The sequence below is a fragment of the Wasmannia auropunctata genome, unplaced genomic scaffold (assembly GCF_000956235.1).
Source record: "Wasmannia auropunctata unplaced genomic scaffold, wasmannia.A_1.0 LD334376.1, whole genome shotgun sequence".
NCBI classification, from domain to species: Eukaryota; Metazoa; Arthropoda; class Insecta; order Hymenoptera; family Formicidae; genus Wasmannia; species Wasmannia auropunctata.
Genome location: NW_012028514.1, coordinates 41,384 through 65,439, shown reverse-complemented (window position 1 = coordinate 65,439; position 24,056 = coordinate 41,384). Strand labels below are relative to the sequence as shown.

Sequence of the window (24,056 nt, the reverse complement as noted above, 5' to 3'; positions counted from 1 at the left end):
GCGAAATCTTATTGTAGTGCACAGTAAAATTTGCCTAAATACTATATTGTCCCATAATTAACATGATTTGTAGGGTAAATTAAAAAAAAAATTCTCTCCGTGTGCGGAAGCAAACGACGATTTTAATTATTTTATTATAGGTAATTATTTAATACATATAGCACAGAAAGTACAGTGAGCAGATTTTAATTTTTATTTATTCCGTAGACATTAAATATTTTTTTAAAACCTTCCTTTTGCTTTGATAAATGTAACTATCTCTAATCGCATTTCAATGATGTTGATTTTTTTTATACTATCACACATCGTGATACGTGAAAGGGACGATCGTGATTAATGATCAGCAAGGTGAGGAGAATACTTTGCGGAAATCCGACGGCTTGTGAGAAATCACCCCATCATCCGTGGAACCCGATTCGATCGAAGGGAAATACTCCCGCGGCAAATATTCCTAAATTGCGTGTAAATATCTCCTGTATCGGATCTTCAGGTGGATCCTCAGACAAGGAGTGGATATCCGCAGGGGGTGTTCGAAATAGAAGTGGCGCGGGACCCCGGCGGGAGATTCCGAATACCATAATATCTTTTCATATCCCGCGTGCAAATATTGGAATTTGCGAAATTCTCCGGATTCGTTCTCTCTGTAAACTGAAAGCACACTATCGTACACAACACACAGGGAATATCCCGTTAATTGTCTCAATTCTTATCTCGCTTTTCTCTCTCTCTCTCTCTCTCTCTCTCTCTCTCTCTCTCTCCATTTAAATTAATCTCTTCATTTAAAAAAAATTCTTTAATAATCGTTGTCGTAATGGTTTAATAATGCATAATGTCGAGCGTACAGGACATGTGGAAACTAACTTGGAAAATGAAAAAGGAACATCGCATATATCCCAACATTCGCGATGATTTTTACAGTAACTTTAATTATTGCAAAGCTTGGCGTGGCAAAGGTACGATCTCGTATATTTTCCCCACGTCGCTTTTAATGGCGACACAGCGGAAGATACATTTTGCCAGTCGGCGGAGAATCTGGGAAAAACATCCCGCGGCGCGGTTCGACGATAATTATCGCCCAGCCACGGTCGGCTTAATGAAATAACTTGGTAACCACCTCCCTCTCCCCGTGTACAGAGAGGGCCGCGGAGTCTGTCGTTGTCGTCTGTTTGACCAAACAGAGGAAATCAAGCCGACCCAGCGAAGCGCGCGATTCGCGATACAGCGCGCCGAGGGAGTCGCTTCGGCGTCACGTCGGGGATATGGACGGATCGCTAATGAAGCCGCCCGTTCGCCCGTATGCCCACAGTGTCCTCCATCGCTTTCCTACATGAGACAGGATATTTATATAGGCTGCTCTACCGTGAAATCGGAACGCTACGAAGAAGTGCACTCTCTGACGGCATTATGTAGAGAGTATCTGATTTCTGACGTTTACACATCGACGTATCGAACGGAGAAATCAGCTCTTGCATTCTGCACCTGGTATCTCAAGCGTCTATCGCTCTCAGTTATCACATCTATATTTAAAATATTTATAAAAAAAGTAAAATTCTTTTATAATTTATCAGAAACGATCGTTATTAATAATTTGTTTGATTTTATCTAACTGGAATTGTATAATTTTGTCAATGTAATTTAAAATTGGCTGAGAATTTTGAAGATACGATTGATGCTCTGTGACTGATGAGCTATGATTGATACCACATTCGAGTCAATCAAGTTTCAAAACGCAATTCAACGTTCCTGCAATTCATGCGTGTCATATACTTATGTAGCTCTCCATAATCTTGCCTCAGGTGTACGAAGGATGCCACTAGCAGTGCCTCTCCCCGATCGCGGATTCCCGACGGCCATTACCCTCCTCGTGGCATCCCTCTCGATGCACCCTTCGGAGGCTGCACGGCAATCATTTGCATATCTACCGTCCGTGGCGCGGCGCGTTCCGCAAAGGGCAGCCAAATTCTATTATCGAACTCTGGCACGCGACGGCGGCGATCGGGAGGGGCCCCCGCTAAGTGGGCGAATTGGAAAAATAAGGAGGGAATTCGAGCGATGAAAACGGCATGCGGATTGCGCCGAACGTATACCGCGAGAGGGAGGTCAAGCGGCAATCGCCGTCGTTAATATTGTTAAGCGTTGCATAGTGCGCCGATAACATGTAGGTACGTACGTGCAAGCGGAATGGAAATCGGCGACATTAGTGGAAATTGAAGCAAAACGTTTACGCGGCGCAAGCGTCATTATCAGATAATTGCAAATCTTCGGTTTTCGTGCAGCACGCTAATGCGATTTGTGGAAATTCAATTAAAAGTCACGGAGTTATTCAATTAGAGTCACGGGAGATGCAGCGTGGAAGGCTCTTAGAAACACGTCCTTTAAAGGTTGGCGGTATCGACTGATATAACGCGGGGACAGGTTGAATAAGCAACATCGAATAAAGATAAGATAAGACTATAGGCGCTACCCGTTTCAAAGGCCACATAATTGCATTCAGATAGTGGCCAGACTTCTAAGTAGCAAGTTGCCCGCTGTCTAACGTAATTAAAACTTTTGCCCCGCAACGATCCCGACCGTTTCATTTCGTGCCGCTCATCGGCCGTCCTTTCCGTAATACTTAAGACAGCTAATTGTAAGTCAGCGCCCTTATAAGTACATCGTCATCAGCATAGCAACTTGTCAATTCGGCGCGTAATATAAATCAATAAAAAAAGATACACGCGTTATCTAAGTTCTTACGTGACACGGTATCTTCCGAGATAATTATCGACAATTACAGAAGTCACGAATTATTAATTCACGTGTCATTATGAGACACAGTCAACAAATGCACTGCCAACAAATATTGATGCAGTGATTTAATCACAGAAAGATTTGCTGGACGAATCGAACGCTGGCTTTCCTACCAGGCTCGCAATCGGGCCTAATGAGGGAATACACTTTCGCGAGGACGTGACGAAAGGGCGCGTGATGTGGCATCAGCAGCGTCAGCAGCGATTCGAGCTCATTCTTCAAATGAGAAGCCCGGTCTTTCTCGGCACGTTCGTAGACGCCGTGAGAAAAGTCGTGCATGCACGCGCACACGAGGGGTCCGCCTGGCTTCTTCGAGCCCAGCTACAAACGCTCGCCGATGACGTGGCCTTGTAATCACGTATCTCAAATCGAGCAAAACGTACACGAACCTCGCACAAAGTACTCTGTAATTTCGTGATATTAAAGTAAGGAAGACGCGAAAGACTTCCTTACGAGAAGTATCGATATTTTTGTCTCAACCGAAATGAGATTGCTAGCTCTTGATGTACCATCTTCAGCTCCTCCTGGAGCGAACAAAGTCCCGCGAAAAGGCAGTGGAACGGGAAACACGGACGCGTTGCGAAGGAAGGGGGATTCAAAGAAAAGGCACGGGTGCTGGATGCTGTAATGTAAATGGGAGGGTGACGCGTGCGAGGGTCTCGTAAGAAGTGCTTTCTCTTTCGCCCTCGTCTTTCTTTCTTTTTTTTATTCTTTTTTTTTTCATATTCCGCGAGCTCGTTTCGCGAATCCTTCGCGTGAATGAAAGTCTTGCCTCGAAAGAAAAAAAATGAATCCAGTTCAAGAAGACCGCTGGTCCTCGGACGGACAACGCTGATCCTCTTCCCGCTTTATTCATGCCGCCTTTATTCTCGTTTCGCGAACGCCTTGTATTTCTTTTTTGAACGACCATTGAGCCACGCGCTTAGCCATTATTCTTCGCACGTGACAGCAGAATATTTTGGATTATTTATTAAACTTCTGCAAACTCCTCTCGCGCAATTTTCTTTCTTCAAAGAAAGGCAAGACTTCTATCACGCGAAGAATACATGTGACCGTCACGAAGAGAAAAGGGAAAAAAAATTCTTTATAACAAAGTAAAGCTCTCTTTAAAATCATGCGATCGATATCTGCCAGTACCTTATTTCATAATTAATTATCGCAAGCTGCGTAACGGCTTTTTTTTATTTTAATAACTTCCTCCCCGATATTCAATCGTTACCAATAGAAAATAAAAAAAAGCAGGAGCTTGTTAATTTTTTATTACAAGCTTTATCGAGGAAAAAGCGCGATCCGAAATACCTATAAATTAAAAGAGCAATATCATCTTTTATCGTCAAAGTATTAATTCTTCCTTCGGTATCGACAAAGTTATTTGCGAAATAGAACAGGCACCGTTCCCGTCGGAAACATTTCATCTTTTTGCCCCGTTCGCCACGCGATTGTATTATATGGCGTCCATAGTGCTAATAGAATCTTCGTGTTCCGTGCGATACTGGTGCGGCGCGGAATGGAAAAATGCCCGTCCATTACTTCCCCACGTCTCTTCAGCACCCCGCTTCGATTCATCTTCCGCGGCAAAAAACACAGCGGACTGTAGTCGACCTAAGAAAAACTTTCTGGCCGTTTATGCCTCCGATCAACCGATCGTTCGGCCAGTCGGGCGCAAGTATCTGGAAAAATTTTCAAACGTGTGCGCGAAGTGGACCTTCGCACGACACGACACAAAGTGCGCTCGTCCACGAAACTCTTTTCCTCCAAGTTGTTCCTTTCTTTTCGTGAGTACTTTTATCTCCTCTCCTCCTCCTCCTCCCCCTCTCTCCCCCCCCTTTCATACACGCAAAAATGGGATTAGGTGTTCAAGAAAAGTTAGTTATGAGATCGTCGATACTGTTTTACTGGAAGAAGTTCACGCAAGATACAATCAAGCAAATCGAGCGTTCGTTCATGCACTAATGCCTTTCGCAAACGGGAAGAAAATTCGATTGTTGCATTTCAAGACTGGAAAAGAGCTCATTGTTTTACGTTAAAAGTTCATTTTCGAAGCGTATTTGGAAACTGCTGAATCTAAGTTAGTCGTTACTTACTCGAGCTCGATTCGCGGCGAGAGAGAGAGAGAATTTCGATCGATTCATGCATCTTGTGTGCACGAAGACCGAAAACAAACACTTTTGTTCAAACGGGAAGCATTGGATGGGGAAGCATCCCCTACTTTCGATACGGGAATTAGCGGGAGTTCGTTATGGCGCGTAATTAGGAGATTAAAAAGATAAGCTCCTTCCCAGGCGCGCGTTTTGCCTCGTTGTCAAGAAACTTCAATTATCGGGATACGGGGCAAGAGATTCGGCGGATTATCGATCCAACGCGACGAGTTTTCGCGGCCGCTCCTTTGTCGAAACGCGAATAATTAACCGCGCGGTATATTAGGACTGCGCTTGAACGAGATTGATGCTTCGTTGAAAGGCTTCGTTGAAATCGTTTCCATGGAAATAATCGAGGGGGCAAACGGGAATGAATAGGATCGGCGCGACGCTGGGGAGATTTGAAATACTTAAAACGCGCGCTCTTGAAAGCGCGGCAATCAATTCCAAAAATTTCACATTGAATTTCACATCGGTGTCAGATATTCCGTAATTCGTGGCGAATTCATCGTTTTTTTATGGCCGCCGGCTATCGGTAAAGTTCAGAATTTGAAGTGGGTCAAACGCGCTCGCGAAATCTGCGGAGCAGAGACAGTTTTATCTGCGGCAGTTTAATGTATATTGCAGAAGAAAGAACAATATTTTTAAATTCAATATTACTATCACAATGCAAAGGTAGCATAAATGCATGATCATCTTTCATGTTCCCACAATATGAAGACTATATGGAGATCGAGATAATGGCGAACCCTCTGTGTTGACACATTTCGCGCGTCATAGCCGCACGAATGAAGACATGAAAGTAGTTTGTCAGCGTGTCGACATCGTCGAGTCGATTGGACCGGAACCCTTCCGTAATAATGTATTCGCACAGTTTACTTCCAGCAGTGGAATAAATCGACCCCTGCGGACCCACTTGTCCGAAACCCCTTTGATATCCAACGCGAACGACTCTTTGTCCTCTGATACACGAAATTTGTCAGTGACCTAGCTACGCAAGTTGCAACCTGGCCCGACGATGGTCCTACTTGCACAGTAAGTCATTTTGACTAAAAAATTCTTGAAAAATCCAATACATGCAATAATATATATTTCATCTAGTATTTTTTAAGTTTACACTAACGTTGTTAATTTTGAATGCCATGAAAAAAAATATACGTTATATCGTGCAAAAGAAGTGACATGTGAACTATTGTTCAGTCTCGCGCGCGGTTCGTATCGTTGCTGAGGGATGAGTCATACTCTTTCTGTCTGTTTTTAACCCGTCGTGGCGTCGGAGGCATCCGGGGCGTCGCGAGGGGTTGGAGTTTAATCTAACAACCCCTAGCTCACTTTGCATGCCCAGGGACGGCTCTGTGCGGGTAAAGGAGGGTGGGAGAGAGAGAGAGAGCTGTCCACAAGGGGTGCGTTTTCCTGACTGCCCCCAGGGCAAACTACCGCGATAACCTCGGACGAACTTCTGGTATGAATAACGTTTGCCATGAATTATCATTACACGGCACGAGCCTACGCACCTTACGTCAATCCTGCGAGGGTGAAGGTCAAGGGAGATTAGGAATCTGCGATAAGGCAGCGAACATCAAGGGCTCGTAAACGAATACAAAGTGAAAAAGTTAGAAGGGATTTAATCGAGTCCACTAAAGAAAAAATGCGTAAAACATTTTATATATTTTACCAGACGCATTTCGCAGAACGGCAAAGAGACATTTATCGATATAAACAAGAATAAAGAGTGATCTTATTATTTTGACGACGCTGTTTATTATTTTGTTAGACGTGATGTTATTGGTTTTCTGACGCTATGAAGTAACGATATGATACACCGCATTTGGCAATACTCGTGCAACATTGATGCACCTTCAGCAATTCACGAGGATGCGACTCGAATATATCCCCGAGGGTTGTATCCGTTCTCGAAATGGCAAAGCAAGGTATCTGTCGGGCTATGTTGGCCGCAGAACGTCCTGAGGTTCTCGACGCCCGGCTCGTGCTCATCTGAATTTCGATCACGCGGGGGTTCGAGCCGACGAGAGTGTGACGTCATATCCGAAATACATCTTGGAGGAGTCGACGCGTGCGTACATATATCCCTGGACGCGCGTACGCCGGCACACCTGTGGGCACTGACGTGACCCCGTAAGCAAGATCGCCGAGAGGGAAACGCCGCCGGGAGGGTCGTCGTACTCCGAGATATTATCCGGAGGTTCGCATTGATTTCGTATCGTGTTCATCTGTAGAATTTTAAAACTCGAGCTCAACCTCTTTTTCCCGCAGTATATGAAATACGCCACACGCACACGATGCGCGGTGGTGTCGAATATCAAGGGAAAGGTAAGATCGGTAAAACGAACCATGCGCGTCGCCTCTCCGCCTCGGGTGCCACCATAATTCCGAGCCTGGTGTCCCGTGTCTGTCGATAAGACGAGGCGCGTGCGAAGCGTACGCGAAGAGAGACTGCTGCAAAGTTTAAGGCTGCACATAAACGAGCCGCGGACAAACGAGCCACGTTTAATCGTGAACTTATCAAGTTGCTGTTCATGACCGAAGTGCTCTCTTTTTGTCCAACTTGAGTAAAGAAAACTCAGAGCGCAATTTATTAAATTTAAAAAATTATAAAGAGAGAAACAGAGCAAATTAATTTAAAATGACTTAAAATTAAGTAAATGTAATTTCTAAATAATTATAACTGTTGTGATTATTCTACTCTGCTTTATGATAGGAATCTGTATATCTTGCACAGAGCATGAATTAGAGTCACTTAGTGCAAGTTTCCGTATGCACATAGAGAAACAGAGAGTAAGTAGTATAAAAAAAAAATGCTAAGTACAAACGGCAAACATCAAAGGCACGTTTCATTTCGAAGCGTAAATTCCACCGTAATCTCCGCAAGTGGCGCGATAAGATCCTCCTTCTGGAAAGCCTTTTAAACGATTTCAATGCTATGAAATACGGTTTATTCTTTCTCGTACGCTGTGCACGACGACCATTCGCGGCCTGTTTGCCGACGCTCGCGACGTTTACGAGCTCGAGAATAATTTCTCCGTGATCCACCCTCGACGGTTAGAGGAAGCTTTAAAAGCTTTTACGACACGGGGCTGTGTCTTACCCTTCGCCCTTCGCCCATCGGGCGGAAGCTAATTAAGGCAAGCGCGGGGAATGCGAGTTGCAACTGCAGGAAACGCGTGCTTCTCGGTCCTGAGTGGATCGAGGGGGCGAGAATTCCGCCCTCCGGATACCGCAATCACCACCGCGGGCTTATCGATGCGGAAGCACGAAACGCGATTCCCTTGGAACGCGACGTTCAACGGTCGCTCGTATCAACGGAAAGTCACCGCGAGAGAGCGTCGAGAAAATAAGGTATTCGAGCGTTCGCTCAGCTGTCAACGGGAGCTTTTGATGTATCACGACGATAAGAAATCCCCGCCGGGGATGGCACCGGCTGCTGCTCCGGTCGATGGACCGAAATCATTTTTCAAAAATCATAAGGGGCGTCGGGTGGGCGCATCGTCTCTCCCACCCTGCCGCGGACATGTGTAGCGCCACATGGTACACGGCGCAGCCTCGTTGCTAACGACGCATTCAATGGAACGACGCATTACATCGAAAGCGGACGAGACATGGTCGGCATGTGTGTCGTCGCGCGCACGCGGTAATTGCTCTCCGTACACGTACGCACGTGGCGTAATTAGTTCATAATTGAAACTCTCGGCCAACCGTGCGAGGCGATTCGGCTATTCGGGCATAAATCGCCACGGAGATGGTAATCTTCCGTCCGAAATACATGCTAAATTATTACTGGTGCTATTAACACGCGGTGACGTGTCCCACGTTAGATGAGTCGCGCAAGTTATATGTATACTCATCAAAGATCGCCGTACTGTTTGCTTAAGCCGTTAAGCAACAAATTAATATAGAGCTATAATTTATTTTGTTTAAAAATTGACATTTTGGCTTGATATACTTTTCAATCGTTTTCTTCAAATTAAATTGAATTTATAAATAGACTATATCATAATATTATAATCTCTATTCTATAAGAAATGTAGCGAATCATATTAATCGGGATGTCGCATTGATAGCTTCTTCAGCAGTCGCTTGACCTGACACGCTGTTTTCTTTTACTTTACACAGAGTGCCGCGTTACCTTGTCGGAGAGAAAGCTTTTCAAGGCAGCGGCCGTCGCCGGAGAGCAATATTCAAAACACCGAGAGTCACCCCATCAGCATTTTCCATCCGAGCGGTCCACGCGTATCGTCGCGACGAGGAATATCCGCCGGTGCTGATTCCTGCCATGTTTATGTCAAAAAGAGGAAACTTGTCACGTCGCAGCCGCGCGGCTTTGCATCCCTGGACGCACCCGATTTCCATGTAAAAATTGCGAAAGAAACGGACAAGCAAAAATATAACGTTCACCCAGGCAACGATGTTTCGGTAACAACTTTCCTCTCCACCCCGGTGACGAATAACCGCATTAAAATGTATCCGCGATATTAACGAAACCGTTGAATTCACAATGGCGTCGCAGAATTAATTCTCTTCGCGGAAAGTCGACGTCTCGAGTCTATACAACAGTTGCAAACGTTCGCTCGAAGCTAACACGAATTTCCGCGGACTAAAATTGCGAATGGGAATGTCGTGGTGCGTCTGAATGGAACTGTAACGCGAGTTGAAAATCGATTTCCTCGAGGAGGAAGTTGTAGAGTCGAAAAGGACGACGGCCGCCCGTGCATCGCGGCCATCGCGAGGGTAAAAGGTCGCCGAGGAGAAGGCGGACTTCGTACACGAATCGTTGGGCGTCCGACGAGGCTAAAAGGTCGATACTTCGCCGAATGGCGAGACGAAAAAAAATTGCGTAGCCGAGAGAGCCGCTTCGCGTGATGACTCGGTATATTGGAGAGACGCTTGTATCGCGGAGAGCCGAGATATCGCGCCACGCATGTATACGAGCGTTAGCGGGCATCCCGTTTATCTTTTTTCCTATACCTACGGAAATTTCGTTCTTCCTCGCGTGATGGGAAAAGTTCTCTCGCGCCGCGACGGTGTGATCAATAACTGAAATATTGACGAATCTACGAATCGTAACACGTGCGTTGATCGACTCCGACTTGTTGAGACTTCAGTTTGACCTCTCGCAAGTCTACTGACATATAATGGAACGTTCTTGTTTAATTTCACTTAGCTCCCTGGCGCAGCTCTCCGTTTCTAATTGTCTCAAAATAGAGAAGACAGACAAATGACCTGGTCGTACATTCACTCTGTGTTATATAAGTGCCTGCACGGCGCCGTAGTTTATATGAATCGCGTGCGCGACTCGTACGCACTCCCGATTAGCACGAGCACCCGACTCTTAATCAGCAATTTATAAGCGTCTTGGCTCTCCTCTCGGCGTCTTTTTACCCCTCTCGTCGGATAATCAGCGAGTTCCCTTGAGCAAATTTGCCCTTCCTGCCGGGACGGGGGCAAACACTTCGGCGAGCCTCGCTAAATCCTCAGAATACACTCAGGGTAGATGAGCTCAACCGTGAGGGGGAGGGAAAGGAAAAGGACGATTTCCCCGCTCGGCGACGACGCAACGCTAGAGTTCCTTGCGGCAATTGACCACCATGTCGCGCGTGCACGAGATCCATGAGGGGAGGGTTTCCCCGGGACACCTCAAATCCATTGTCTCGATTCCATCGAATACTCCATTCCGCCAGAAGTCTCTCTTCCCGTGCCATTGATCTATGTAGGTCTGTGCCGCCCTCTCCCCCCTCCCCGCCAACTTTACGACCGTTTAAAGCAGCACTCGAATCCACGGGATCCCTCAACCTCAATTATGGACACTGGCCAATTGTAAAATAGCTCTTGGGATATGCCAGTCATTTTGCGTATGCATGAACGAGATTAAGAGATGATGGAAACCCGAAGAGGGAAAGAGAGAGAGAAGGAGGGGGGAAAAGCGTGAACGAGAGCGAATATGTGCGCGAATGTGTTTGGTGTGTTTATGATACTGCTTAATTGGAATGGGGCTGTGGACAAAAGTGCTGGACAGAGACACATGTCACTTTCGTTTCGCGTTACGAGAGCACCCTAATGTTCATTACGAATTTACAAACGTATGAATCAAAGTGGCGTACTCGTTCGAGTTTATAATACGTTATTCTGTTAGAAAAATTACACTACTGTGATAAAAATCATTTTTTTAAACTTAACGACAAAGGCCAGCCGTACGCGAATCGACCGATTATTCCCCGGTCTCGCTTAACGGCGCTTGTTTGGGGAAATGAATCGCGTCCTTTTTTCACCTTTAATCGGCTGCTCTTGACAATGCCGAAATAGAACAAAGGGTGGCGAAAGACTTAAGAATGGAACGTGAGTTGGAAGGAAAATGAGGCATCGCGATTTCCCGTGCCTCCCTTCCCGTAAGGAACAAATACCGGGGCGTTATTCAAGGTTTCGCTTCATTGCAATGCAACATTGGGGCCCGCGGTATGATAATCAGGAGGGGGAGACCGCGACATTAGCAAGATTGATAACGGATTGTCACGGAGAAATCTGTGATGGATGTTACGCGGGGAATCCGCGCGCCTACCCGACTCACGTTACCACTTCGCTACATTTTAAATATTTAAATTACGTCAAATCACGCAAAAGAGAATGAAAATATGAAAAACTAATTGGAATAAACAAATTGAAATAATTATTTTAATGAGTTTCAAATAACAGTTTCAACTCTCGTTAAAGGGTATTCCGGTTTGCGTGATCTGTCGGTGAAAGCTTCATTCCGCTACGTGAGTCAATAAATTAACATCGTATCGCCTGACGCAGCCGAATGCGTCGCAATTAGAGTTGCGGCGCGGCGGTGCAGCGAAATTACAGTGGATTGCGAAAAATCGAGCAAGCTCTGTGTTTACAGTAGTTAGAATTTCTTTGTATTCGCGTTACTTATTATTAAGGCTTCTGTGACATTGTGTCAAATAATTTCACAACATTTTTTTCCGCATACAGCACACAGCAGCATAGAGAAATCGAGCGAGCAGCGAATCGGAAACCAATGTCGCTGACAGAAAGATTCGAAAACAAAAGTCCGATAAATTATCGGGAATAGCAGCACGTAAAAAAAGAACACTCTCCGCGGCGACGCCGGAAAAAAAGCAACACTCATTCGCGTTTGCGGAATAATGAGGGAAAGGGGGAAGAGGGCGAAGAGACGCGGCACGTCGATAATGCGGAATCGCGCGTTCCGCGGGGATAAACAAAAAAGGACAAGGCCGAGGCCAGACGCCGGGCATTAATCGCGAGAGCGCAATCGACGTCCGGCGATCGCTTTAATCTTCGGCCGGTCGCCGAAGCACGTGTGTGTGTGTGTGTGTGTGTGGACAAGCGTGCGCGCGGGCGTGCGATCCACACACGCGGACGTGTGCGCGTGTGCACGCCCTTTCGTACGCCTGTTCAACAAGCCTGAACCTCTGGATCCGGCACATAATCAGAAACAGAAGGCCACGATTGCGCATTGCATGATACGTATTGACAGACGTCACGGTTCGCGTGTAGCTGCCCGTCGGAAATCACTGGCGGAGAAAAGATTGCGGGAAGAGATGGGGGGAGGGGGAGGGGGGAGGAGGAAGACGAAACTGCCGTAATTTTAACGTTAACGTGCGCGTTCGATTTCTCCGTAATGCGGCGCGCTCTCGAGCCAGCGTGTGCGTATACGCGCCGTCGTGTTATAATTTAATCGGATAATCACAAAACGCCAATGTGCCCGCGTCATGCCGAGCGGAGTAATACACTGACAGTCGTCATTGGATGATCATTACGTCCGTGAAACCTCGTATCTCCTCAATTATCGTCGATAATACGTGGCTCGTATGATTTCGAGGGTTACCGGATTTCATCAGCGGAAATACAGTGGCACGGGCAACACATTATCCGAGCCGAGCGCAATCGTTTTTCCTCACTTATACAGCAACTACCGCGTGACATTTCAGTTTTTTCTTGAGACTTTTTTTTTACACGCGTCGATCTCTCTGCGATATATTCGACAATATGATAAAAATGTAAACGTAAAAATTAACGGAAACGAAAGTTAGTGTGACGTTTAATTTCGGTATAATTCAAATCATAAAAAGATCAAAGAAAACATATCGCAATAATTAGAAAGATGTTCTAAACGTTAACCTGCTTTTATTAAAAGAGACATATTAAAACGGACGTTCTCAGAAATGTTGGCATTTAAAATTATCACCGAATATTTCTTCTCTTTCATAGTTATAAATTCTATAATTAAATTTTCGTTTTTGCAGCTTTTAATATCAATATTTAAATATCTTCTCGCGCTATCTTTCTGCGAATTTTGTAGAGAAATAATATTCATTCAAGTTAAATTAAACAAATTCTTTGTTTTATAACTCTTCTACTTCGTTTTTACTTCATAATTATTCCGTACATTTCTAATTAAATTATAATAAATCAAATAAATGAATATTTAGGTGGAAAAAGAAATCTTATATTTTAAACGGACATCATTACGAACATCATTATTTCCATAATCGTGAGGGAGTCAAGAGCTATTAAAATTAGAAGTAAATCAACCCAAGAGTAGCTTAAAAAATTTTTGACGCGCGCAGATGTAAAGTGCCCGTTAGCTATCGCATCTGTGCAAAGGAAGTTACGTAACATCCTTAATTTCTTTACCGCTCTTTCCTAAAGGATGGATGAAATCGGCGAAACACAGAACGTGACGCGACTTCTCAAGCGTTATGGAAAAACGTAGCGAATCGCCGCCCGTATCGCCTTTCGTGTGCATCAAGCATTCTCGACGCGAAACTCCGCCGCGAGGCCGCCGCGCGCCGTGAGCGACGGGCGGATATAGCTCGAGGAGGGGGTGAGAAAAAAGTTTTTTTTAGAGTTTCTGATCCGTGAAAAGCAGCGATTAAGCGATTTATAAGTGCAACCTGCCCACCCGTACCTCCTGCCGGATCACCCGCATCTACCCGGCCAACCTTCTTGCCCTCTTGCAGCGGTCCTTACCCTTTTCCGCGTCTACGACCGGCGCCTACTCCCTCGCTCTCGTCGTCTTTACGATAATTCCCTTGACGTGGGGGGCTTTTGAGACTCGCACGATGCCTCGGTCGCTTTAACGCGATCCGCAGGGCGCAAGCGAAACGATCGGTACGCAAAGAAGCCGTCGTCCTCAGCAACGTGCTTACTCAATCTCGCGAATGCAATTGCAACACTCGATAACTTCAAAGCGAATTTCAAATGACTAGTCGCGAACTCGCCTCGTTTGGAAGTCTCAAAATTATTCGAATACTTATAAGAGATTTATGATATACCCACGCTATAAATTTTTCTTTTGTAAGAGAAGAGCAGATGGTTCGTTGTTTCACCGGAAAACATAAAAAAAAAATAGAATAACTATGACGGACTTTATTTGGTCGTAAAATATCCGTCGGAAAGTCTTCGATCAGCAATAGCGAACTTCTGTTACGGAAACCCAGAAGTTTTTCAAAAGATTTGATTCAACTTGAAACGTGATGTATCAAATCGTATTGTTGAGAAGACGAAAGTTTCTATATAAAGAACCGACAGTCGTCGAAAATACAAGAAACAGTGAGGTACGAAACAACGGCAGTACTATGTATACTTATATAAGTACATAAAGTTGGAAAGAGAATGCACTACTAAATAAACAACGTAACAATGATAATTATCCTATAATAGTCCTGACATTAAAATAATGGCGCTTCGCTCGTAAGGAATGCGTGTACGCAATGCAGCACATCGGTCTCGAATAAATCGGAGTATTGAATGCGAACGAAACGCAGCTCGCACGAGCGGACCGATTTCGGGATGATCGATTCGGGCGCACGTCGACGCCGGGGAAAGAACCGTATTACACGGTACGTTAAGGATGTCCTGCGAGCACATCAATCTGGATCTGGCCCGTAAGACTCCGATTTCGCCCCCTCCGGTCTCGACCGCCCATGCAACTGCAACCCGGGGACGCAATGACTCACGCGCTTTATTGCGTCGCTTTGCCGCCCACCGAAATCAATAGAGGTGACATCACGCGTGATTATCGCGCGGCTAAAATAGCGCCGGCTGATTCAGCCGTTTCGCAATAAAGCACACACGTGGGCGTCGCGCGTCGCTCTCTATTGACAGTCATTATCCTTCTTCGCAAACGAAGTAGAAGAGCGGCAATTAATAACTAATAATAGCGCGCGACAGGCCGCGCCAGGCATTGTGAATTTTTCATCGATCATAAACGTGTTATATCACAGATTATCCGTTTATTGCGCGCGCGATCGCTTTTATTACAGAAATCTATTAGAATACATAAAACGAAAATGCGTCGAAATGGCAAAAGTATTGAAGCGTTTGAGATTATACGTTTGAGAAATGTTGTTTACAATCAAGGCGCACGAGTTTTCGTATTTCGATTAATATCGCGCGAACGAGCTTTCATGAATTCGAATTAATGAACTCGACTATTTTTATTCCCCCTCCCTTTCCCCCCGTCGTTCATATCCGGAAACTAAGAGAGAGATCGGCAAGCCGCTGCTGGGGCAAGTTTGGAGTCGCGCCAACTCGAGTCACGTCGTACGTATAAAAGATTTGACGAATCTCCGAAGTTCCCGAGCAACTCTCCGCACTGCGGGATTGTCGGAAGCGGGGAGGATCGGGAGGAGGACAGGGGTACAACGGGCGGGGGAGGGTGCCAGAACGACTTTGATAATCGGAACGACAACGAGGAAAAAAAATTCCTTACCCTTGGCGCCCCGATGTTTGCGTTTCTGATTGGCTACAAAGACTCGCCTACATCGCAATCCCTTTCGCCTTCCAATTCATTTTCTCTTTCGCTCTGTCCCTTTGCTCCTGACTCTATCCCTTTCGTCCATACTTGCCTCGTCATATGGGTCATTATTAAGAGATACCGCTTAAGACCACCTACCTTGTCCCGCATTTGTCGTCTTAAGGACGCAATTATTTCTTATCTTGATCCTTATTCTTATTCTCCAATGGATCAACCAATGTTTGGCGAAGATAAGCACGAAATAGGGAAGTGATGATATGTGAAAAGTAGTTTTCGAAATGAGAGAGAGAGAGAGAGAACTGAAGACATCTCTCTTTCAATATATCTTCTCGTTGCACGTAAAATATATATATACCCGAAAGTCTCGAAGGGATGACAGCTCTCCATTCATTGGCGTCGTCAAAAATAATTTTACAGCACTCGTTGTATCGCTACATCGCCGAAAATATTCTAATAAGAACTGCGAGTTCTATATCGCATCGAGACACACGAGGCGTATCCCGTGGGTGAATACGAACCCTTTTAACCCGCCTACCCGATTACAGACAACAACGTGGAAAAAAGGAGGAGAGCAACGCAGTTTTCGAGAGGCACTACGAATTTTTTTAACGCTCGAGCGCTCAAAAGTTCGCGAATGAATTTAGGGAAGGGGACCGGCAGCAAGCCGCAAAAGCGGGCGCCGCTGAGAGGAGGCATCGTGCACAAAAGGAAGGCACAAGTTAAAACGAAACGCCAGCGAAGGAGTGGAGGGAGGGGGGGGAGAGTGGCATTCCCGAAATGCAACAAGGGCGCTTCCGCGTGCCAAGGGTGAGAGTTGACTGTAACGTTATTCGCGTTTACACGCCCGCGTATATCCGTGTGTGTAAGTACGTGTGTCGTGCGTATATTCTTTCTCGCCGTTCCGTCGCCTTTCCCGAACGCGCACCCCACGCACATCGCTATAAATATGTCCCGGCACTAGGCTAGCCGAAGATCGTGCTATTCCCATGATGCCAGCCTTCATCGTCGATGCCTAAAGGGTCCGACATGCACAGTGTATTCCAAGATCATCGGGTGTCTTTTTAGCCGCAGCATTTTTAGTCAATGCACGAACAATTTTTCTTCGGCGAAAATACGAGGCGACAATGACTCATCCTTAGAATGTAAAGCTTTAAAAATCGAAGTATTTAAAAATATTCACGGCAATATAAATTATATCGTCTCTTCTCTTCGAAAATTTTATTTGTCAGAAGTTACTTATTTTTATCAGTTAAATTATAAATACTTCGTATATTATATAGTTTATGATAAATACTCGTAATTTTCTTTGATAAAAAATCAAATACAAAGTGATAAAAAATCTGCGGAAAGAGGAATAAAGTTTCAAAAATCAACATATTGAAAAGTACTAACGCAATGATATAAATTGTGTCGCGTAACTCTTCTCTTCTGAAGTTGAATTTGTCAGAAGCTATTTACTCCCAATTAAATTATAAATACCTTGCAATTTTTTTGACGAAAAATCAATTTTAAAGTAATAAAAAATCTGAGAAGGACAACCGATCAATCACGTCATGGTATTCCAGTCTTAAATATTTTATGACGCTTAAATCGACGGCGATCGTATTTAAGGTCCGCCATGTTATAAATGGAACTTTCAATATCGGAATTTACGATACACGTAATTGTACGCTATAGTGTTTGCGATGCTATGTGAAAAGCGCGCTTTCAACAACGTCTTAAAATTCCTTTCACTCGGTTTAATGTCATTATACATCGATTAAGATTCTTGCACCGAATAATGTAAAAAATAAAGTGATGTTTTATTTGCATAATAATTAAATTTGCATAAAGATGACCGTTCATCACTTTAAAAACATCACGGAAAGTTAAAATAATAATAGCGACAATTCGCAGATTTCGTGTCATCTCGCTTTCGCAACAACAATCGCGTAAGTTTCTCCGAAAGAGAAATTGTGTTTATTGTTAGAGACAACTCTACTCGAAAACACGTAAACAGATTATGTTTGCCGACACAAAGAGGAGTCGGTAGTTGGCGCTATTGCATGGAAAATATATGTAATGCTATTTCGCTCCTCCGAACTTTCGCGGTTTTGCTAAGAAATGAACGGTGTATTCTCTGTGTCTACACGTGTGACCGAATTACCTAATTATTTATCAACTATTCATGCGAAGATAATAACGTCTCAATTACTGAGACGTTATACGTTGCATGAGAGAAATTAATTATTCGATATGCGTATCTTATACACGTTGCGAACGTAAAATTGAGAATAAACGAAGAACAAGACTTTTTAATTTGACACGTTTCAGTTTCGAATCAGATGAGCGGTTTGCAAACACGAATCTATCATTTGATACAAGGGATCAGAGTTTCATTGCTTGCGAAATGGAATATCCCAGTAGTTGAGTTTAAGCAACTTCAATCCAAATACAGAAAGTTTTGTATGACACAATCGGTACGCTCAAACAAACGTGCATACTAACAGAATTCATTATGTGTTTCTGTAGGCAATTTATATGATGTCCGTTTCTCTCTCTTTTTCGTCGTCCTTCATGTCTTTCTCCCTGGCTACAGCAGTCAGAACTAGCTTTAATATTTCCATATTTTTCAACATTTATACATATTGCAGTTGAAAAATAGTCAACAGTATTTGTCAAAGTTTTTTACCATCCAAGACACAATTATAGTTTATGATAAATAACGATCAAAAAGTCCGACATTAAATTATTCATTGTAAAAAAGAAATTATAAAATGTTTGCACAAATATATTACTTCATTCTAAAATGAAAATGTATTTTCCTTTTTAGTTAATAATGCAGGTAATATTTAATTATCTGAATTATACGTAAACATTATTTATGTCAGTTGCAATATGTAAACGTTATTTATATCAGTTATAATATGTTATTGTTAGAGAAAAAGAGAGAGAGAGAGAGAGAGAAATGTCACTATTTGTATTTAAAATTATTTAATTTTTTAATAATTATTTCCTTTTAATATTTTTTTCCTCTTCATTAAAATGTATTTTAAGAAAACCTATTTTCCTCTCCGATAATAAAAATATTCGACTAACCACGCAGACATTTATTGTACACTGCGATTAATTTGTTATTGAAATCAATTCTATATTTGTATTACATCATGTGTATCAAATTTAATTAATAATTTTAAACACGATATAGGAGCAGGAAAAGAAAGCAAGAGTTTGAAAATCCTTTCAAAATGGTGTTTGCACAAAATACCGGCAATTCGTTCAACATACCGTGATATGTACACATATATATATATATACATATATATATATATATATATATATATATATATATAATGTATGTATACAACGTATATATACGTATTTACTGAGAACTATAAGCGCGATATCTCGCCGCAGTTTCCTGCCAGCGTGTGCAACATCTCGCAAAGTCTACAGGCTTCAAAGTTGCTCGTGTGAGCACAAAACTGAGAAAGTTGAACTCTCTGGATCGTTGTCCTATATATTCATACAAACTCGCGTACATACATCCTATTGGCGCTTCGGTGAAACGCAGCTAGCGCTCTGGGATGCATTGTGCTGACACGCCAACGCAATTATCCCCTTGAGATCCGAGTTTGCTCAACATTCATTCGCGTACGCTGTTTTACCAGTGGTTAACAATGTTTTCGAGAAAAAGGATTGTCCCATCTAGGGTCAGCGCACATTTTTGGCAATGTAAAATTGGAGCAAATGAGGCAAATTTTGTGACAGTGCAAATCGGCGATTTTACTCACGAGATTAACAAACGATGTATTATTGTTTATTATTGATTATTTTACATGTATATAAAATCAATGTTTCTGTCGTGTTTAAGAAAAAGTTATAAATCAATTTATAAAGAAAAAGAATACAATTAGCAATGTCTCGACACCAATGCACTATTTAAAGATTATCGAACTACGTAGCTTGTCAACGAAGTGAATTAATATGGTTTCCTTCGTTGCAGAAAGAATGTTTAAAACGATTTCACGCCGAAGCAAATTTCTTGGAAAAAAAATAAAATAAAAGGTATATCCTGACACGACTGCCACCATCCCACGTGTTCACGAGTGCAGCTTTCGCTGGAGAAGCTATAGCGTCGTAGCTGTCGGAAAAGCACATATAATCGTCTCAGAGAAATCTGTAAGGTCCTTTCCCGACCACACGACCGGGAAGAAATAAAAAAAAATATCACTTTACGTGACGCGATCGAAACTGCCACTACTGCCAGCATCTCACAGCTGGTTCACAATTCGAGTTCCTGCGTGAAGTTCGAGATTGGACTATCGTCAGTTAAACGTTAATACCGTCGGAGACACGGAAGGCGAACGTATGTTTACACCGACGGGTCGACGTGTGTACGTGCGGTGACGAAACGTCGCGTCGTTAGCTCGGTCGGCTCCGGGAATACACAGAGCGGGCACGATCCCGGTAGGGTAGCTGAAATGGACTCACCTCTCCGCCGGCTTTGGATCCGCGGCCAAGGGACGGCTTCGGGACTCGGCTGCTCGCGGCCGGCGCTGAGACCGGATGGCACTGCGTGAATGTCAAGCACAGGTGGCAATATCTCCGATGGCGCGGCTACGCCGCTCGAGTGGTCGGTGTGGACTGCAGAAAAGCCCGCAGATGATATCAGAGACCTAGGGGAGCACCGTGATGACATCATCGCCGGCCAATCCGCGCGAGCTCACCGGGGCGCAAGCGCCGCCACCCTCCCCGGCGCCGAGGGTGCTTGCGATATATCGCAATCGATTGCATCCCCGACTTCGCGCCCCCGACAACGGAGCTCTCTGCTGGCGAGGCTTCGCCCTTGGCTTTTGAAATGTGGCGCCAAGCCGCAGCTCTGCGACACTAGAAGCGGCTTACACATCTTTGGTTCGTCAATCTTATCGATTGGTGGAATTTTCTGTTAATTTTCTTCTTTGCGACAGACTCTTTTCTTTACAAAAAATATTGGAATGTCAGTATTCTCGGTGCTATCGTCAACATTATGGTCTTTAGCTCTATTCATCTTACAAATCTATATTCTGATCAAAAACTTCTTTTTTTCACATTAACTGTACACTTTTAATTTCATCAACAATTTTGTAATGTTTGCCAACGAATTAAAAGCGAAAACATTAATATGGAATCTGAAGCGGTGTGCGTTATGTCGCTACAAGACGTCTCAAATAAAGTGTATAATCGATTTGTCAGACTGACAAGCTTGACAAGAACAGATGCGGCGCCTGGAGCGCGAACGGCATCGGGTGGGTGCCGCTTACCACATTGTCAAGACGCAACACGGACAGATAATAGATAAGCCGGTTGATATCAGGCCAAACACACGTATAAATCTTATCGGAGTGCTCGGTAAAAGCGCTTTGCATACGTCGCGATGCTCCTCGCCGAGGTCTCTCGGCATAGACAACAGGTAAGCCTCTTTGTCGCTCGCAGCGAGCCGCGCTGAAATATGTAAAATTATTCCAGGATATTCGCGCGATCCCGAAACCAGCTTGCCTACCGGCGCGATGGTGGCGTTTTCGAAGCATCGCATCCCTCAGGTACATAGGTATATACTCGCGTAGGTCTATCCACCCGTTTACAAGCTCGTGACGCAAACACGCGCGACTGAATGCACAGGTGCGAAGAGAGAGCTTATGGAGGGACATTATCATACTCGTGAATACAAAAGTTTCCTTTGTAAGGCGCGAGATTGCCGTGCACTGAGAGAAAGCAGGTCGAGCTTTCAACTGCTTCCCGAAGAATGCTACAAAACGGCAGCGCGAGGAAAACGCTTAATTTCCTGCAAAGGGGTTCGCGACTGTGACTTTCAACAGAGAAAAATTTCCGCCGCCGCGCGTTCTCTTTTACGAATATAAAAATGCGCAAACACACGTCAAATATTATTAATAATCGTTTGCGGTGGAAAATAAATGTTGTGAGATTCCCCGGTCGATTTTTTTTTCTGAAAGTAATATATGGCAGCGTGACGGAAACATCCATCAATTCCGAGAGAAGCGTCTATACCCTCTCGTCAAACAACAAGATCCTGATACCTGCCGAATCGATTTTACATTCCGTGACTTCGCTTTGACTACCCGCCGAGGGCGGGCTGCGTATTCCACGTGTATTTATGAAACTACAAGCGATACACGCGTGTGCCTTATACGCTGAAGTCTGGTTCCCTTCGAACCTCGCGTAAAGGTGGTATGAGGAATGGTCGAATTATGCGACATATTGCACGATTCGAATCCGCCCTTGCGGACGTAGTCGGATATTCGGGAAGAAAAAGCGGTGTTTATAAGCAAGGGGATCTGTTTCGACTGACTGATTGCGCATTGCTTTGTGCTCCACGAAGGTGGATAAGTTATTGGATATTGAAAAGTTCAATTTGACGCTGAAGAGAGCGCGAGATCAGCCGTCGAGAGATATTCGCCGACGTATGCATTTGATTCAATTGGAGAGCAATTTATATTTTCCAATTCCTTGTTACTACCTTAAAAGAGAGAGAGAGAGAGTTTGATCATTTCCTCGTGTAAAAAGCTAACCAGGTCAAATTGCGGCTGTATCGCTGATGGGATTTCGAGTGAGATCGATCATGCTCTGCCTGCGCGTAAGCTGGAAATATGCTCGAATCAATCACAAAGCCAGTCGCGAGATTAAGCTGCACAACGAAGCTGCCGCTCGCCTCCTTTATTGATCAGGGATGATGCTTTACTGCTCGCTAAAATTCGCCGCACGGCCTTTTCGGGGCGATTGGAGATTAGGAGGCTAATGTGCGGATAGCTCTGATGTTGGCGCCAAGGAGGATATACGTAAGATAAATCAGCAGTTTTAGGAAACGACTATTGCGGCGCAGCAGGGATCGGCGTAATTACTGCAGCTTTAGATGCAGATATTAAGATGTTAATATTAATAATTATTAACATATTTATAATTTTATAATTTATGTATTGCACATAAAACGCATATATTAATGTAACATTAATATATACCCTCAAAGAATTAACGAGAGCCAAAAAATGAATCGAAAAACCGCAAGATTGGCCCTGACATTTAGCTCTACTTTGTCCTAGATGACGATAGTGCTTTTCACCGACGTAACGAGCTACCTCGAAGTTGGCTGCGTCATAAATAATCGCGTGTTGCCCTGTGTACACGGCGACCATACGCAAAACCATTCGCGACGCGGTGGCCGAAAAAAATCGCGCGAATATCACCGACGGAGATTTTCCGGAAAAATTTGATGGCGCAATATCGCTATACCGAGAAAGGCAATAAGAGTAAATTGACGTCTTGGGAAGGTTCGGGGTGCCTGAATACCGAGCTGCCGTCGCGGGCTTATTTCGTCCCATTTCTCGGTACCATATCTGTACTCCAGAATACTTTCTACTCTCCCTTTCACGGTTAACAGAGGGTGAATCGAGAGGCGTAAGAAAAATTTATTAAACAGTTCCCTCAGATCTTCGCGGCACGCTACTGTATTAATCTATGAAGAAATGTGAGTTGAAGAACCTAAAAAAAAATGGCCAAAAAATATGATTACGTTTTCAACGGTCTTTACCTTTTGTCTGCCATGCAATAATTCTTTGAATATTATGAAGACAGAGTGCAGAAGCTTGTGAATTCTAAACTAACTGCATACAACTTGTAAATAACTATAATAATTGAAAAGTCATAGTTAAACGTTGAATGTTACATTCAATTTCCTCGTAGTCACCACGCCGTCACTGTCGCCCGACGCGTGTTTCCATCTCGCAGATTTACATAAGTGACTTATGGTCAGCGAGTATTACCCTCGTGGCAGGCGGGGTCGTTCAGTCGTATCTTTGATGCGACGTACGCGGGGGGATTCAAATGAGGGACGGTCGTTACGGGACTTGGTGTGGAATATCACGCGAAAGTATCTGGTTTCGTTATTCGCGAATATTCGCGCGTGATGTTTGCGAAGGACCGAGCGATCGCCCTGTTTTCTAGCATTTTTTAGCTATTTTTTTATTTTTTATCGTCACATATATAATTTGCGATTATTACGATCTTATAAATCTTCGTAATAATAAAAAAAATCTATATGCAACATTTATGAAGGTTTTAAAAAATGTTGTCACGCTCTTTTATTTCTATCTGAAATCGCGATTCTAACTAACAAGATGATAATCCAATAAAAATGAAGCGTTGGAATATAATTCAATAAAAAATGAAGCGATTAAAAATTCATTAGCCGCGACATTATTGTAACTAAATGTATATCCTCGCCGGCGATAATGATCGAATTTCGACGTTACGTTAACCGTTCGATTAATTAACTCGACAATACTTCCCTAATAGAG

The 24,056-nt window shown here is 43.9% G+C and overlaps 1 protein-coding gene across 1 annotated transcript in view; it reads right to left on the bottom strand.

Moving 5' to 3' along the window:
* The window catches only part of LOC105458735, a 75,308-nt gene extending 52,413 nt beyond the window's left edge, over positions 1-22,895 (bottom strand). Inside the window, exons 1-2 of the mRNA XM_011704255.1 lie at positions 22,722-22,895; positions 20,200-20,280 (exon numbers count right to left, since the gene is read on the bottom strand). Coding sequence (XP_011702557.1) covers positions 20,200-20,280; positions 22,722-22,895 — 255 coding nt within the window. The remainder of the gene's footprint in view (positions 1-20,199; positions 20,281-22,721) is intronic.
* Positions 22,896-24,056: the final 1,161 nt, after the last annotated feature.